Consider the following 19,416-nt stretch of genomic DNA (forward strand, 5'->3'; position numbering starts at 1 on the left):
GTTGGCGGATGCTTTAGTCCAGGTCTGGGAGGAGATCCCACAGGAGACCATCCACAACCTCATCAGGAGCATGCCCAGGCATTGTAGGGAGGTCATACAGGCACGTAGAGGACACACACAATACTGAGCCTCATTTTGACTTGTTTTAAGGACATTACATCAAAGTTGGATCAGCCTGTAGTGTGTTTTTCCACTTTAATTTTGAGGGTGACTCCAAATCCAGGCCTCCATTGGTTAATAAATTTGATTTCCATTGATGACTTTTGTGTGATTTTGTTGTCAGCACATTCAACTTTGTACAGAACAAAGTATTCAATGAGAATATTTCATTCATTCAGATCTAGGATGTGTTATTTGAGTGTTCCCTTTATTTTTTTGAGCAGTGTACAAAGGGTTGTCGAGGCTAAAGTTTCAAGTTTGCTTTTACTCCATATGCTGGCACCATGAGCAAATAGGCAAGCGACTGAAAATATGCGATTTACATACATGCGGTTAAGTGCCGACTAGACGTGCGCTGCTTCGCTCAATACAAGTGAATTGAGCAAGGCCGTATATGTCTAGTTGGAATGTGGCTGGAAGTATACAAATCACATACTTGCAGTCACATGACCGGCCACTTCCGACATGTACACCGGAGAATCCTGATACCGCGCATTGCCAGAGCTGTGAGGATTCACAAGTCTGCAGCCACATAAAGTGACTGCAGACTTGAAGCCCAAGCCTAGACAACCCCTTTCACACAGAAATTGTGCCCACCAGCCATAACAATGCGACCTTTCTTTGATGGAACCCTAAATTTTATTGTAATAATCTTAGGTTTTATTAGAATAGGAAATTATTATACAGCTGTGAAGAATTAAACAGTACTAAGTGATTTACATCTTCGTAAGACAACAAGCAAACAACATAACAGGAATAGGAATATAAAGGAAAAAGGGGTCTGTTACGGATCCGGGTGGTGGAACCTCTGTGCTGAGATGCAAGGAGGGACCAGAGGGGCATAACTAAGTGCCAACTCGGACCGACCCTGTCCACACGGCGGCTTAATCGACTCCGTGAACCAGGGAGGGACTGAGCAGGTGGTCCAGGTGCCACTCTGGGACCGACCTTGTGTGAGAGCAGGCGACTCCCACGGGTCAGATGGCTGAAGCTGACCGGTACAGCAAATGAGTATGGCAGGTAGCTTGACGGGTGATCCAGGTAGGCAGGCGGGCTCGGCAGGTAGCCAGACAGGTGATCCACGTAGGCAAGCAGGCGGACACGGCAAGTGGCCTGACAGGTGATCCGGGTAGACAGGCAGACACGGCTGACAGGCTGGCGGGCACGGCTGATACACGGCTGGCGGGCACGGCAGATGGACAGACTGGCGGGCACGGCTGATAGACAGGCTGGCAGGTACTGGAACCTGAGGGCTGAGGAGAGTGTTAGCACACAAACAACAACCTTGCACAGGCACCTACATTTTGAAGGAGGTGCTTTATATAGGAGTGGTCCTCCGGCCATTGGCCGGGGACTCTTTAGGACGGCGCACGCAGCCCTCAGCACAGTGCCCGGGAAGCTGTGCGCGGTGTGCGCACCAGCAACAGCGGGGGTGCTGGAGGACGCCTGACCGGGACCGCGGCAGTGAGAGGAATGGCGTCTCTGCCTGGCAGGAGGCAGAGACGCCGACGCTACAGGGTCATTGACAAAAAGATGTACTGTATATAATATTATAAATAAAAATCAAAGAAATACGAACCATGTTTTGCCAATTATATTGGTGATGGAAACTCAGAGGGAAAATAAAGAGAACAAATATAATACTATGAGCAATATAGAGGACTAAAAACACTATAGGAAAAAATAACATACGTACTGTGTGCGTATATATATATATATATATATATATATATATATATATATATATACAGTACAGACCAAAAGTTTGGACACACCTTCTCATTTAAAGATTTTTCTGTATTTTCATGACTATGAAAATTGTACATTCACACTGAAGGCATCAAAACTATGAATTAACACATGTGGAATTATATACTTAACAAAAAAGTGTGAAACAACTGAAAATATGTCTTATATTCTAGGTTCTTCAAAGTAGCCACCTTTTGCTTTGATGACTGCTTTGCACACTCTTGGCATTCTCTTGATGAGCTTCAAGAGCTAGTCACCAGAAATGGTCTTCCAACAATCTTGAAGGAGTTCCCAGAGATGCTTAGCACTTGTTGGCCCTTTTGCCTTCACTCTGCGGTCCATCTCACCCCAAACCATCTCGATTGGGTTCAGGTCTGGTGACTGTAGAGGCCATATCATCTGGCGTAGCACCCCATCACTCTTCTTCTTGGTCAAATAGCCCTTACACAGCCTGGAGGTGTGTTTGGGGTCATTATCCTGTTGAAAAATAAATGATGGTCCAACTAAACGCAAACCGGATGGAATAGCATGCCGTTGCAAGATGCTGTGGTAGCCATGCTGGTTCAGTATGCCTTCAATTTTGAATAAATCCCCAACAGTGTCACCAGCAAAGCACCCCCACAGCATCACACCTCCTCCTCCATGCTCCACGGTGGGAACCAGGCATGTAGAGTCCATCCGTTCACCTTTTCTGCGTCGCACAAACACACGGTGGTTGGAACCAAAGATCTCAAATTTGGACTCATCAGACCAAAGCACAGATTTCCACTGGTCTAATGTCCATTCCTTGTGTTCTTTAGCCCAAACAAGTCTCTTCTGCTTGTTGCCTGTCCTTAGCAGTGGTTTCCTAGCAGCTATTTTACCATGAAGGCCTGCTGCACAAAGTCTCCTCTTAACAGTTGTTGTAGAGATGTGTCTGCTGCCAGAACTCTGAGTGGAATTGACCTGGTCACTAATCTGAGCTGCTGTTAACCTGCGATTTCTGAGGCTGGTGACTCGGATAAACTTATCCTCAGAAGCAGAGGTGACTCTTGGTCTTCCTTTCCTGGGGCGGTCCTCATGTGAGCCAGTTTCTTTGTAGCGCTTGATGGTTTTTGCAACTGCACTTGGGGACACTTTTAAAGTTTGCCCAATTTTTTGGACTGACTGAGCTTCATTTCTTAAAGTAATGATGGCCACTCGTTTTTCTTTACTTAGAATTTGTATTATGGCAAGAGAAAAGCAGCTAACAGTCTATTCAGTAGGACTATCATCTGTGTACCCACCAGACATCTGCACAACACAACTGATGGTCCCAACCCCATTTATAAGGCAAGAAATCCTTCTTATTAAACCTGACAGGGCACACCTGTGAAGTGAAAACCATTTCCGGTGACTACCTCTTGAAGCTCATCAAGAGAATGCCAAGAGTGTGCAAAGCAGTCATCAAAGCAAAAGGTGGCTACTTTGAAGAACCCAGAATATAAGACATATTTTCAGTTGTTTCACACTTTTTTGTTAAGTATAAAATTCCACATGTGTTAATTCATAGTTTTGATGCCTTCAGTGTGAATGTACAATTTTCAAAGTCATGAAAATACAGAAAAATCTTTAAATGAGAAGGTGTGTCCAAACTTTTGGTCTGTACTGTATATATTATGTACATATACATATATGTGGTTTATGGGAAAAATAATGGACATATAGTATATATCCAGTGGTAATAATGCTGCCGCACATAGAGAAACGCACCCAACACGTGTTTCCTGATATATCTCATAAGGGGAAGGGAAAGGAAAAGAGGGAGGGTATGCAGCGAGGAGAAAGGCGGAGAAAATCACCTCCCATTTCTACCACTCTTCCAACACCAAACATGTTCAGTGGCTTTACTGTACTCCTTAACCCCTTTGTGACATCTGCCATACATGTAAGGCTCAATGATTTTGCTAGTTTTGCTTGTGAATCATCAGCGGTTGTCAGTGTATATCATAGTTGACACTCTGCTGTAACAGTTGCGATCGATGCTAGCACTAATCATGGCCATTTAACCCCTCAGATGCCACTGTTAATATGCTGAAAAATGAGAATGGACTGCGCCTCCAAAAACATACATTGATCTAATGCCTCTCGGCAAAAATAAATAACACTGAACATGAGGTTCTGGGGACTCAGTCTTGAAGCATAGATGCTGTGAAGCACCAGGCTGCCCGCCCTGCTGGTGCATTGGTGCACGACCGCTCCTTTAAGGCAGTAAAAGTTAGGGACCCACTAAGAGGTTTGCCGTGACATGACAGTGGGCTTCATACAGTCTGATCAGAATGTTAAACTAAGAACCTCATATTCTATTATATATATTTTTGCCGAGAGGCATTAGATCAATGTATGATTTTTTGGAGGTGCAGTCCATGCTCCTTTTTTTGCCACTGTCAATACCGACAGTCGCATTTAGATGCATATTTCAGTGAGGAGGCTCCCTCCTTACTTACCCTAATTGGCACCCTCGATGGTCACTGTGACGACGAGCAATGGCCACGGGGGTCACCCAACTACAGTGGCCTGCAAGGCTCTGCCATTTGCAGTCTGCTGCTGCGCTTTTTGATATCTATATACTGCAGTCACAGCAGCTTGCACCTGTTCACATTTGCGACATTCTGCTAGGAGGTGTTGGTCTGATTTGCTTTTTTGTAGTATATAACTGGAGGTTGTGTCTGCCTCAATAGTTGGCAGACCATTCTTCCCATCAGCCTAAGGGCTTGTTCACACCATAAGTTTTTTCCGCATGTTTTTCAAGGGTAAAAATCAGGCACTTTACAGTACTATCAAAGTGAATGAGATTTTTGAAATCTTATGCACATGCTGTTTATTTTTTCCTTGCGTATTTGAACCAACAAAGTATTTGTTTTTTAACTATGCAGTATGTCAATTCTTTCAGTGTTTTTGCAGCATTTTCACTCATTCAAATAAATTGGATTAAAAACGCACCTAAACAACCTAAAAAAACGCATATTTTGCACAGTGTTTTTCCTGCTAACACTCCAGTTTTTGGTGCAGAAAAATCTCAACGTGTGCACATACCCTCAGGCTACGTTTCCCACAATAAATATTTGCTGAGTTTTGATGTTGCAGTATTTGTGCACCATTTCTACACCTACTATGTAAATTAGGTTACTCGCAGGTTTTTCATTGCATTTTTGAGTGTTTCTTTACATGCATCTTAATTGCCTTTTTGACGTGGCAGTTTTTGTCTCTTGTTGGTATGTCATTTAAATAAAGCTGAATGGTTTTTGAAAAATCCTGGTATTTGGCTTTGACAAAACTATATAGTCATGTTTGGATTATATGGATTTTAGTGCATTTCTACAGTGCAACACACTATAAACGCATTTGTGTTTTTTTACCTGCAGATTATCCGCACCTAATGCAAGTCTATTGGAAAATCCACACATAAAACTCAGTGTACCCAAAAGAGAAACTGACACGTTGCGGATTTGAAACACGCACCGAAGGTCAGTTTACGCTGAGTTAAAAAAACAAAAAAAAACACAGGGTATGAGATTTCTATAAATCCCATCCACTTGCTGAAACTGCAAGATGCTACGTTTTTTTGAGCAGCAAAAATCGGCAGCATCAAAAACTCACCAAAATTGGAGATGGTCACACAGTCTCAGGTGGTTTTTAATTAGTGCTGGATATTACCTGCCCTTTAAGTTCGTAGGCTTTTGGCTCAAAAAAGAAGGTAAAGGTCCCATTAAAGAAAGGTATGCATTGGCCAATTTGTGCAATAAGTATTACAATTTTATAAGTATATTCTATATGGCAGAAATGCAATTTAAAATTCATATATTCAGTGTTTGCATATTGGTGCACACATTGTGCTGCTGCACTTTTTGATGCGCACTGTGCATACAGTACTGCAGTTGCAGCAGCTTGCACCTGTTAACACTTGCTTCATGAAGATAGAGAGATAGAGAGATTATTAGGCAGTTTGTATTTTTGATGATTCATTTTGTTATTGAACAACTACAGTGCTGTTAGTTAATTCAAAAGGTTAATAAAGCTAAATATTTAAGAAAGTAAAAGTGAGGTTTTGTCTTTCTTAGGGCTTGTTCACAAAGCCACATAAAAAATTGTTCAGTTTCATCCAGAAAACTCAGATGATTTTTTTCTCACTTGTCATCCATGTGGATTTTGTTTTGTACAGCAGTAGCTATTAATCATTTACAGCACCATTTACAGTTTCCTATGTTACAAAATTGCAATGTATCTGTAAAACATTGATTTTTTACTGTGGCATCCATTTTTTTATTTTTATTTTTTTTTTACACATCCATACACTTGAGTGGATGAGTCTCATTCAATTTATGGAAGAAACTAATGCAACTACTGCAATTTTTTTCACATGCAGATTCGGTAAGTGAAAAAAAATCGTACATCTACACTGCTCCATTGAATAATATAGGTTCAAGAACTGTTTGCTTTTTCCACAGATAGCACTCAGACCGAAAATATGATTGTGGGAACGAGCCCTTAAGAGAAAATCTATGTGTGCAGAATTATTGGGCAACTATTATTGTACAGAATTAATAAGCAACCTAATGAAAAATGAAAATTTTCCCATCTCAATTGTTTATTTTCATCTGTTAAAGTGAGAATAACCAAAGAATTCAAAAATGTACAAAAATACATTTCTGACAGTTCAGAAAAAATATCAGTGACCAATATAGCCGTTCTTCTGTTCAATAACAGTCATAAGTCTTCCATGCATGGAGTCCGACAACCTCTTACTCTGTTGAAGATCAACTTTTTGAGCAGCACCAACCAAAGCCTCCCAGACAATGCTCAGAGAGGTGACTGTTTACCTTCACCGTAAATCTCCCAATTAAGAATGGGCCAAAAGTTCTCAATAGGGCTTTGGTCAGGTGAGGAAGGGGCCACGTTATTATTCTTTCATATGCATATGATGGAGCACTGTCCTGAATAAAAAACATGGTTTTCTTGAAAGATGCACACTTTTTCTTGTACCCCTGCCTGAAGAAAATTGTCTTCTAAAAACAGGCAGTAGGTTTGGGAGTTGATTTTGAGTTCATGTTCAACCCAAAAAAGGTCCAACTAGTTCATTTGTAATAATACCAGCCCACAGCAGTACTCCACCTACACCTAGAAGTGAGTGCACAATACTGATCCAGCCACGGGCCCATCCATCTGGTCCTCAAGACCAATTCTCATCACATCAGTCCATAGAACTTTTGAAAAATCTATCTTCAGATATGTCTTGGCCCAATCTGAACATTTCTACTGCTGCGTCTTGTTCAGTGGTGGTCGGGTCTCAGCCTTCCTTACCTCAGCCATGTCGCTGAGCACTGAACACCTTGTACTTCAGAGTACTCCAAAGAAGTTGCAGTTCTGGAATATGTCAATACTGGAGGATAATGGGTTCCTTGTCGCTTCACGTTTTATCCTTCTCAAATCTTTTGCAGTTAATGTGTCTTTTTTTTTCAACACATTTTTTGAGACCCTGTTGACTATTTGCAACAAAACTTTTGATGATTCAATTTTTGACTTTTCAGAGTCAGTTAAATCTCATTTTTCGCCCATTTTGCCTGAGGGGAAAACAAGCTGCCTAATAATTCTGCACAACTTGATGAAAAGTGTTGTATCCATAGGCCTCAAGTTCCCCTTGCTGTGATAGGACAACCTGTTTAATATAGACTGGGGGGGGATGTACAGTTCAGGAATAATAATCACTCATCAGAGTAAAAATTAGAGTAACAGTTACATTTTCCTAAACTGCTTGTAGGTTGAGATTAATCTAAATAGAAACCAGTACGAAGCTTCTACGAGTCTAGTAAAGACAAGTCGAGTTCAGAATACAGTCACGGATATAAAGTGTGATAGCTATGGAAGTATTCTCAACACTAAGCTGGAGAGCAGAATAAAACATTTTTTTTTTTCTACTTTAGTCTCTTTGTTGCGGAGATATTAGCGATCAAAGTATTTGGCACCTAATGAGTTAATTTTCTTTTAAGTCCAAGTGGGCATTGCCAGAGAGATTTCACTGAGAGTGCGTACTACACACACACATTGTTAATGTCTCCGCAACGGAGAGGAAAATAATAAAAAAAAATGTTTTATTCTGCTTTGCAGCACCTATTACATTGTGCGTCCAGTTCAACATGAAAATTTTGGTGAAAGTTCATCTTTAAGAGTATCGTATGCAAGACTGAAAAGAATGAATTGGATATTAGGCAAGTGCAGTTTGGCTCAAGAATAGGGCAATGGAAAAGACTATGAAAATAAAAATAATTTAAAAGTAATGTAACGTTGGATCATTGAGTAATGGGAGGTATTGATGAAGACATACCCCTGCTGCCTATAAGCTATGATTGTTCTCTGCGTACAGCTCCGATTGTCCTGCAATCTAATACACTGTTACAGTCCTACATGCAGTAGCTTATTCTGACATAATATGACAGGCAGTTGACACATGGTCATTAATCCTACAGTCTGACTTTTGATTTTTCTTATTCAAGTGCATAGTTTTGCCTCTTTTTCATTGAACTGCAATTTCCACACTTTTGTCCATTCTGTCACTTCAGCAACTTGACTAGGCGTCTGTTAACTCTATCATGACTCTAATCCTTACATGTGGACCTTACAGCAGTTTCTTCCGTCATTACCAACATATTTATCGCCATTTAAGGGTTTGTTCATACTGTATCTTTTCCTTCTTTTTTTGTGCAGAAAATGCTGCAAAAATGCTATAAAAGTGCTTGAAAGAATGAGCATATTCATTTACATGTAAAAAACAACTTACTGCTCGTATTGTGTCATATGTTCAGGCCAAGCATTTAAAAGAAGTAACATTCATCTGGCATTTTCGACTACCCTTACAGTGACCAGTGGAGAGTGGGAGACTGGTTGCCCTGAGGACTAACGAGGAGCCTCGTGACCGAAGCTTAGCTTGGAGAGTGAACGGTTGCAAAGAGTTAAAGTGTATTATTGTGAGACATTTTCCTAGTGGTAAAATGCCTATTGTACCTTATGGTAAAAAACACATGTCTGACTACATTTATTAAAAATTGTGTAATTAGTGCCAAATCTTTAGTGTATTCAATTCATCACCATCACTCCTGAAATGTTGCACCTGAATGATAAATGTGGAGTCAATGATGCTAAAGCAACTTTTTAGGCAATGTTAGATGAGAGTGGGAGACTAATGTGTCAAATGTCACAATTTAATCTTACATTTTTAAAACAATTGCAACTTTTCTTATAATTTTAAAGGGAATCTGTCAGCAGGTTTTTGCTATGTAATCTGAGGATATTATTAGGTAGGGGTTGAGACACAGATTTCAGAGATGTATCACTTATTAGGCTGTGTGCTGTTGTTGCCATACAATGAATGTTTTATCACCAGGAGATTATCACTGCCCAGACTACAGCTATTGTGAGCATTGGTCCGACCACGTCCCTTCCTCTAATAAGCAGCTCACTGTCAATAGACAATGTACATACAGAGCCTGGTGGGGGTGGGGAAGCTTTATCAGCTCTGCTACAAGCTGCATCTAAACACTCTGATTGTGTCACAACTGCTTCACCCAGTAAACTAAGTGATACATCTTTGGAATCAGGGTCTCTTTTCCTAAATTCTGCTGCGCTCAAATAAGGTAGAAAAAACCTGGTCACAGATTTCCTTTAAGTTTTCTAATAGTTACTAAAATGATGTATTATATGTGTATAAAATAATGATGAATTTGTCATAGGCAAACACATTGATAAACATTCACATTGTTTTGTACCAAAATCAGCAGCTATAAGATTTTTTTTTTCATAGCAGGAAAACCACTTTGATGCTGGAGTGCAGTTTCATGCAGTCCTATGTAAAACCAAAGATAACACTATAAGATGTGGTAAATCACAAGTTCAGTTTTTCTACTATACACCTGTCAAAATTCTGTCCTACAGCTGATGAATAAAGACCTGCTGCATTTAAAGATGATGTCAAAGGCAGTAAATGTACAATTGAGATGTGCTAATAAAAACTAGTGTACAAATCTGATCTAATTTTACCTGCAGTACTATCTAGTCTACAATAAAATAACCGTCACATTAAGATACTATACAGCTCTGTAAAAATATTTTTTTTCTAGATTTAGGCTGCCCTTAGGAAAACTTACCTGCCCAATAATACAGTACCATGTGCCACCACTTAATTCCCTGGGATTATTCACAATCTGCTCCTAAATTCATCACCAATACATCAATAGAAATCATCGGTTTGTGTGAAACGTGCAATGTCTTAGAGTAAAATAGTAAATAAGGAAATCCTACTATTTAGAAAAAAAAAGTAACTCATCCATAAGAAGAATACCTCTGCTTTTTTAGCATGAAGATTTGTTAATTTAGCAATTTGTGTTTTCAGCGCAGCCACTGGCCGTTCAATCTCTTCTGCCGCCTTCACCAATTCCTCTTTCATTTGGTTGTATTCCTTTTGGTTTTGGTGTCTTTCTGCTATAATTGCATTTATTCTCGCCTAGTAATATATAAAAACACATGTACAGCTGCAATCAAAATTAATTAACCCTCATTGCAAATACGGTTTATTAGCAAAATGTACACACTTTCTGCTGTTTGCAATAAACCAATAAAACACAAACAATTTTAATAGCTAAGACAATTAATATAACAAGTTGTTTCTTCAAATTGTACACAAAATACCATTTTTAATGACTTCTGCAGTCTCAGAAATATTCAACCCCTTCATGACAGGCGTCTTTAGTATTTAGTAGAACGCTTTTTGGCTCTTATGACCTGCAGCGAACATGATGCATAGTCAGACACCAGCTTTTTGCAGCATTGCAAAAGAATCTTAGCCTCATGAGTTTACTAACATTGTAAAGTTGCAAGAAAATGGTCCAAAAAGAAGTGCTCCCAATATTTTTTTATTAGCAAAACCTGGGAAAATGTGTTCAAAATGTAGTGTAGATGTGTTAATAGACTGACTAATCGCTGTCTTCTCTGGTTTTCAGCGGCATTCCAGCCCTCTTCTCACTTATGTGATTTTTGTTCCAATTTGCCAGATCACATTGCGATTTCTGTGCGAGCCGGAAGTCTCTTTTACAGTGTAAGTCTATGAAGAATAAGAACGAGGCTTTATAGACTTTTACATTGTAAATGCGACTCACAGATCACACAGAGCATAGTGTAATCTGTCAAATTGGAACAGAAGTCATGTGACTGAAAAGGGGACCAGAGTGGTGCTGGAAACCAGGGAAGACGGCAATCGATGAGTATATTAATTCACTTACACCACATTACACACATATTTACGCAGGTTTAGCTAATATAAGCATTATTGTGTGTGCTTCTTTAAGAGAAGAGATCATCTCCTTGCAGAAACAAGGACAGGGATACACAAATGTTCCTAGAAATACAATTGGAAGCATGGGTTCAAAGTTATAGGAATACTGGCTACACTACCCAGACGTGGCAGAAAAGAAAGTTATCCGTCATGATTTCTGCCACCCATGATAAGTGTTAGAGGGTGGGAGGGAAACTTGGCAATTGCTTAGGGCCTCCATACCCACAAGGGCCCCCAGCAATAATAAGCAGGAATTGCACTGATAATAGCATTCCTGCATCATCAGTGCAGTTTCTGATGTTTAAAGTGCAGCAGGACCTTTGATTTCATCATGGTCATATGATCATCATGTGGCCAAATGTCCTGTATCCTGCGGGAGTCTAGAAGAACTGAACAACAGGAGACAGCTGGTAAGACCTCTATAGTGTGTGTGTCTATGTGCTATTTGTATGTACATATGTATGTTTGTGTTTTCATATGTGTATATATGTGCTGTGTGTATATATGTGTTCATATGAGTGTTTTGTATATACATGTGTGTATGTGATCTGTGTATACATGTGTGTATGTGCTCTGTGCATACATGTGTGTATGCGCTCTGTGCATACATGTGTGTATGCGCTCTGTGCATACATGTGTGTATGTGCTCTATGTATACATGTGTGTATGTGCTCTATGTATACATGTGTGTATGTGCTCTGTATGTAGGTATGTATATGCTCTGTGCAAACATTTGTGTGTATGACAATAATCTTTGTATACATATACATGTCATATGTTTATACATATATGTGCATATGTATGTGTTCTGTGTATACATATGTGTGTATGTTTGTGCTTTATGTATACATTTGTCTACATATGTATGTGCTCTGCATTTACATTTGTGGGCATATGTATGTGCTTAGTGTACATATATGTGCATATGTATATGCTTGTTTATATGTGTGCTCTGTATATTCATGTGTGTAAGCTCTTTGTATACATATGTGTGTGTTTTCTGTGTGTATATACATGTCTGTATGTGTATAGTGTGTGCATGTGCTCTGTATATATGCGTGTATGTTCTGTGTATACATGTGTGCTCAGTGTATATAAATATACATGTCGGTATGTGTATATAAACGTGTGTGTGTGCCATGTGTGTATACGTGTGTGTGTGTAACATACAGTGTATGTGTCAGATACAGTATGTTTATGTAGTATCCACATTTATAAATGCCAATAGTGAAAATGAGAGTACATAGATGTAAACATGTCAGCAATCATCCAACAAACGAGAAAAATGCTGCTCATTCATTGGGTGATTGGATTGTTTATGCCGGGACAAAAGTCATTATTCTCAGCAGCACATCGCCCGGTGTAAACAGATCATGAGCTGCAGCATGATACTGCATGGGGGCATTATGATCTATTAGAGATCGTTCTGTCCCCATCATTCTTGGTCAGCCTGTGTAAAGAGGCAGATAAATAAGCACCAGAAGTCTTCAATAAAGTTGATCGTGCTTCAGCTCATGAAAATCAGCTTGTGTACATGCAACCTTAATTTTTCCATGTGATGGTGCAATATGTTAGCATTTGGGGCCCCCCTTATAAACTTTTGCCTAGGACTCGACTTTGTCTAAAACTGGCCCTGCTGGCACTAGATTCCCAAAGTCCTACCATAAAAATGTCTTCAATTAGTTTCCAGCCTACATTGACTCATATCTCAACATATAACGGACCAAGCTTCCTCTGGCGCATGTGTTTGCTCTACCACTATTATTACAGGATATCTAAGACCTCTCATGTGCTTACTTCTCATGTGTTTACTTCTCATGTGCTTCTCTTCTTCTTTGGCATTTCTTTACTTCTTTTATGCTTCATTCACCCCTTCCTCAAAAATAAGCTTATGGTAGGGATCAGCTGATCACTGAGAGGTAATGACTAATCAGCCAAAATTGCTGAGGAAGTATCCGGAGCCCACTACAGTATTTTACAATACCCTTAAACATAAGTAAGCAACCATATAGCATATGGTGGAGCTGAGTGTTCCGGAGTTGGGGCTTTTCTTTCCACAGACTAATAGAGAAAGTTTTCAAGCTTTCATTTATAACATCCATCTTCCCTACTAGAACATTATGGGAAAACCAGTTTTAAAAGCAGTATAAAACTCAGCCCCACAGATAAGGCTATTAAAGGCCCATGATTTCTCCCTCAACTGTTCTTCTTACAATTTATTTTTCAATATTCCATCCGATGACAAGGCAACCGTGATGCAAAAAGTTATTCTTAACCGATCGTACCTTAGCTTGGGAAATACTAGCAATATGCCATCATTTTATAAGAATAACCCTTTATTCTGCAGTTATAGTAAAAAAAAAAGAAAAAAAGAAAAGCTTAAGATATAATGCAGTGTCTGAGTGCTTCTCCCATGCTGCAGAGGCAAAGCTGACTCTACAGGAAGCATTGGAGACAGCACTGTTCAGATTGGCTTCACGACCATGCCGCTGGCCCAAACTGTCAATCTTCAGGAGAGCACTGCCCCATGGCAAGCAGGAAGTGGCAGGAGGCAGAGGAGAGATGTGCTCCTGAAGACAGAAGATGAGCGCACCCCTTTAACCACTGTTTCATCCCAAATGGGTTTAGTCAAGTAATCTATTATTTCTTTACAAGTGAATTTTGTCTGAGTAAGCGGTTGTGACATCACAACTATAGTTTTCAGCGTAACATTTCTGATATGACGGTTAATTCATCCTGGTAATCAGCAGTGATGGCTCTTATCAGGTAATTGCTGCTACATCAGGTGAACGATTATGATATCACAGCTATGTGTGATCTAAGGTTAGGTCGTGTGACGCTGAAATCAGTGTCGTATTACAACATTGCGCCTAATGATCTCCTATCGTGTCGCATTGCGGCTTGCGACATCCTGCAACTTCGACACAGTCGCAAATGTTTCCAAATGTGTTGGATTTTTTTGTTGCAAGTCAAAAGTGACTCATTTGCCATAGGCTTTAATGCAAGTCACATGCGACTTGTCACAACTTGGCTGTTTCATTATACATGAGAATCACAGTGTAGTGATGGCATCTCTGCCTCCTGCCCCGCTCCCCCAGCAGAGACACCGACCCCCTTACCGCCGCGGCATCTGGCCTGGGTGTCCCGCTCCTCCGTCTTCCCTCCACACCGACTCTGCCCAGGGTACACACACTGCACGCAGATACCCGTCACCCTGCTTAGGGTGCGCACGCGCTCCCTGCCTCTTAAAGTGGCCGCGCACTTTCCTAAAGTGTCCCCAGCCAATGGCCGGAGGACACTAACTATTTAAGGCATGTTCCTCCAACATGGAGGTGCCTGTGCAATGTTGAAAGTTTGTTGCTTAAATACTCTTGTCAGTTCTCAGGTCCCAGTGCATGTATCACCATTTACCTGCCTGTCCATCAGCCGCGCCCACCTGCGCCTGCCTTCTGTCCCTTGGGGGATCAGCTGCAATCAACCCGAGGTCAGTCCCAGAGTAGCACCTGTGTCACCTCCCTCGTCCCTCCTCGGATCACAGAGTCGTCAAACCGCCATACATCTGAGGTCGGATTAGGTGAGGCCCCTAGTCACGCCCCTCTGGGCTTTCCTCGCACCACGGCACAGTGGTTCCACCACCCGCCTCGTTACACACAGCTCTAGTGTAGTCGCTCGGCCAGAAGTTGCACAGATGTTTTTGCTGCGCAACTTTCCTGAGAATTCATGTCGCGGGACAACTGTCACCGTGTAGCCCCAGCCTAAATGTATCACTCAGCCATGTATTACATTTTACTGAAAACAGCAATTTTACTCTAGAAGATTAGAATAGGATTGAATGAAACAGGTGAGTAAATTCTAGAATCCAAATTTTCATAAATTGATGAAGCAATTGATGAATTGCTCTAATTAATAATTACTTTTTTACCACAGAGAGATGATTAAATATTTCAGGATACATAGGCCCTGGGTTTGTGAGCTGGAATTGTGTGTTATTCACCAGCACAAATCCTGGTCATATAATGATGTATCGGCCATACTTGATTCGCTTCGGGCTACTAGGACTTACCTGTGTTAACTGTGCGCCTTTCACCTCTTCAATAACTTGTCTCCTCAATGTGTCAGCCAGGCTCTTCAGAAATAAAGATACAGAAATGACAATAAGATATTGAAGACAATACAGTAATGCAGCAAATACCAGGGAAAATTAAGGGGGTGGTCCATCTTAAAAAAATATGTAGTTAAAGTAATATTCCCAAGTTAGTATGGAGCAGAGGCATGCTCGGCTAGTTCTGGCAGCCCCATACACAATGAATGGAGAGAAGGTCGAGCATGTGCAACTCTGCTTTATTCAAGATGGGGCTGACAAGCCCCAGTCTCAGGTTTTAGAGCACCGTTCTCAGGATCACTGGGGATCCTAGCAGTAGGACCCCCAGTGACCGTTAATCTGGGATAGAGAATAATTTACTATCTTGGAAATAACCCTTTACACTGTGTTCCAAATTATTATGCAAATAATATTTTCTCAGATTTTCCCAAATTACCTATATGAATTGCAGTCATTGTAATTTTCCAGTCAAATAACTATTAGAGTACAAGTCAAAGGTTTTTGTACAAACTGCCTATGATAACAGTATATTTTAAAAAAAATAAAACACTCAAACTGCACTCAAAATGCATGCTCCAAATTATTATGCACAGCAGAGTTTTCAACCTTTTCATTTTAATAAAGAACAAAAAAATGGTCATTTTTGAAATTATAAGCATTAGCAGGTTATTACAAACTGAAATCAAACCGTTTTCAACTCAAAACTTTATTCTAGGTGATGTAACATTTGCACATTGGACCGCTTGTTTGAAAGGAGCTTCTGAACTCTCTCATTCATTGAATTTGTCAGGTTTTGGATGGTTTCTGCTTCAATTGTTTTGCATGAGGACAGAATACCCTCCCAGAGCTGTTGCTTAGATGTGAACTGCCTCCCGCCATCATAGACACTCCTTTTGATGATGCTCCAGAGGTTCTCAATGGGGTTGAGGTCAGGGGAGCATGGGTGCCACACCATAAGTTTGCCCCCTTTTATGCCCACAGCAGCCAGAGATGCAGATGTGTTATGTGCAGCATGAGACGGGGCATTATCATGCATGAAAATGATCTTGCTGTGGAATGCACGGTTCTTCTTCTTGAACCATGGCAGGAAGTGCTGTTTGAGAAACTCAACATACATTATGGAGTTCATCTTTACCCCTTCAGGGATCCTAAAAGGGCCGACAATCTCTCTCCCCATGATTCCAGCCCAAAACATTACTCCACCTCCTCCTTGTTGGCGCCGTAGCAGTGTTTGCATGGGGTGTCCATCAACCAGCCATCCTCCACTCCATCCATCTGGACCATCGAGATCATTTCATGCATGATAATGCCCCGTCTAATGCTGCACATAACACATCTGTATCTCTGGCTGCTGTGGGCATAAAAGGGGACAAACTTATGGTGTGGCCCCCATGCTCCCCTGACCTCAACCCCATTGAGAACCTCTGGAGCATCATCAAAAGGAGTGTCTATGATGGCGGGAGGCAGTTCACATCTAAGCAACAGCTCTGGGAGGGTATTCTGTCCTCATGCAAAACAATTGAAGCAGAAACCATCCAAAACCTGACAAATTCAATGGACGAGAGAGTTCAGAAGCTCCTTTCGAACAAGGGGTCCTATGTGCAAATGTAACATCACCTAGAATAAAGTTTTGAATTGAAAACTGTTTGATTTCAGTTTGTAATAACCTGCTAATGCTTATAATTTCAAAAATGACCATTTTTTGGTTCTTTATTAAAATGAAAAGGTTGAAAACTCTGCTGTGCATAATAATTTGGAAGGTCCATTTTGAGTGCAGTTTGAGTGTTTTATTTTTTAAAAAATATACTGTTATCATAGGCAGTTTGTACAAAAACCTTTCAATTGTACTCTAATAGTTATTTGACTGGAAAATTACAATGACTGCAATTCATATAGGTAATTTGGGAAAATCTGAGAAAATATTATTTGCATAATAATTTGGAACACAGTGTAAATGTCTTATTGATGTAAATTTTTTTGTAATGTAATATTATACTTGTGTTATCAAAGCTCCACCAATGTTCCAGGTTCACGGTTGGTCCTGGAAGCTCCACTTTATGTTTGAGGCACTGGAAATGATCACTCTGCCAATTACTGGACGATGCAGATCACAGATGAAGCCCTTGATTGACTGTAATTTCTGGTGTATCAAGAGGGACAAGGGAATAAACACCAGCAGAGACCCGGTAAACTTTGGAACAGGAGCGTCGGAGGATCGGTAAGTTTTTGTTTGGTTTATTAAGATATGTTGCACATCCCTTTAAGACAAGGCAAGGTTTTATGGCTAAATTCTAGTTATTACTCCAAAAAGCCTAATAAAAATATGCTTAAGATAAAAAAAGATAAGCAACTAGGCAATACTGCTTTATTACGCCTGGTAGCCTTCCACTATATCCTCAAGGCTTTTTAAGGCTTTGTTCACACTAGCATCATACACTAACATCATGGTTTTTGGTCATATAGAGCAATGCCACCTATGCAGAACTGTTTGTAGACAAATCTCATTGACACATTGTATGGTGGTGCCTATCAGGCCTCTGTGGAGGTTGTAGTATTTGTGACACAAAAAGCATTGCTGTATATTACGCTATTCTTGTCTTCAAAAATAGCAGAATCCCTGATGGGCATAAAATAACATTAGTGAGAACAAAGCCCAAGATAATAGAATTAAAGTAATGGTCCTTTTAACCAGAAAAACAAGCACATTGTATAATTCTATGTATACAATATTTCCTGTTTTTTCCATGTCTGTATACACAAAGCACAGCTTGGTGTTAGCAGGAATATAGTGACCCGGTATAGATCAGTGATATGCACAGTTATCATATTCTGCACAGTGTGCTCTGCATCCAATGTGTTACAGAGCACTGCCACCTAGTGGACTGTTAGACAATAAGCACCTTTTCATTGTGATGGAGCAAGTGCACTAAATATTGGGTAACGAGTGCATGGTCTACCTTACAAAAGGACACCAATAACAATAGGCCATTTTTTAGTTTCTAGTAAAGTCAGACCAAACATGTCAGTCCTTATAGCTCCCAAAAGTTGTTGTCACCCATCTTCTTTACAAGACAATTCTGCATAACTAAACTGTGAAATATATGGAAGTTACGTACATTCAATGAGTTATACAGGGGGGGCACATGTGGGCATTCAGTGTTATCTATATTATTATTTATTATTATCAGTGGAAAGGTAGACAAGGCCTGATTGAATGTCACACCAGTCACCAGATGTCACCCAGATAGATTTTTTCTTTTGGGGAGTTATAAAAGATTAGGTATATAGGGGAATTCAAGAAAACCATGCACATTTAATAATATAATTGTAATTCAACTATTATTGAAACTGTAGATCTACTTCTGCTCGCCGCTGTATGTGGGCAGTGTAATCGTGGTCATATTGTGCATCACACATAAACATGTAATATATACCAGAAACAGCTTGATGTCACCGTTAGGTGTCATCCACACATTGTTTTTTGTTATACGTGTTCTGTCCGCTTTTTCCTAACAGACAGAACATGGACACATTAAAGGGTTATTTTCAAGGTTGCTGTTCAGGAGCGCACCGCCTCCAGGCTTATTGCTTGACTGTGTCGCTGGCCCAAACGGAGTTCTCCCATGTTACTTGCAGAGGTAGCTTTGGAGAAGTGCAGGGGCACAGAAGCTGATAGAAAAAGCTTTGAATTTATTTTAAGAAGAGCAGATGATACATGGATTGTAAAACTTGACACAAGCACCAAAGATGGATCCAACATATTGAGAAAAAATGATAGATACTTAAAAACAAAAATGGTGCTTTTTTTCACATACTAGAAAAAAAGAAGAATTTTACATTGGACTGAAACAAACGTGCAGTTTTTTTTTTTACTTCTAACCAAAGCCAGAAGTATATCCAATAGGAAGGATATACAGTGTATTGTATTTCCTAAATAAAACTGCAATAAAAAAAAGCATTTGTGGTCGTAGCCTAATTTAGAGGAGCAGCTTGCTAGTTCTCTGTCTCCACAACCATGTTGTTTTTGTGGTAGAAAGTAGAATTTAGTTTTATACATCCTGTATAT

At 40.2% G+C, this 19,416-nt stretch overlaps 1 protein-coding gene across 3 annotated transcripts in view; it reads right to left on the reverse strand.

The window, feature by feature from the left end:
• The window catches only part of CCDC178 (coiled-coil domain containing 178), an 825,613-nt gene that overhangs the window by 645,468 nt on the left and 160,729 nt on the right, over positions 1-19,416 (reverse strand). For all 3 annotated transcript variants that reach the window (XM_073676720.1, XM_073676718.1, XM_073676719.1), the window contains exons 13-14: positions 15,312-15,374; positions 10,259-10,420 (exon numbers count right to left, since the gene is read on the reverse strand). In XM_073676720.1, coding sequence (XP_073532821.1) covers positions 10,259-10,420; positions 15,312-15,374 — 225 coding nt within the window. The remainder of the gene's footprint in view (positions 1-10,258; positions 10,421-15,311; positions 15,375-19,416) is intronic.

Source organism: Phyllobates terribilis, unplaced genomic scaffold (genome assembly GCF_046119375.1).
Source record: "Phyllobates terribilis strain yellow unplaced genomic scaffold, ASM4611937v1 Scaffold_4__5_contigs__length_816908805, whole genome shotgun sequence".
NCBI lineage: Eukaryota > Metazoa > Chordata > Amphibia > Anura > Dendrobatidae > Phyllobates > Phyllobates terribilis.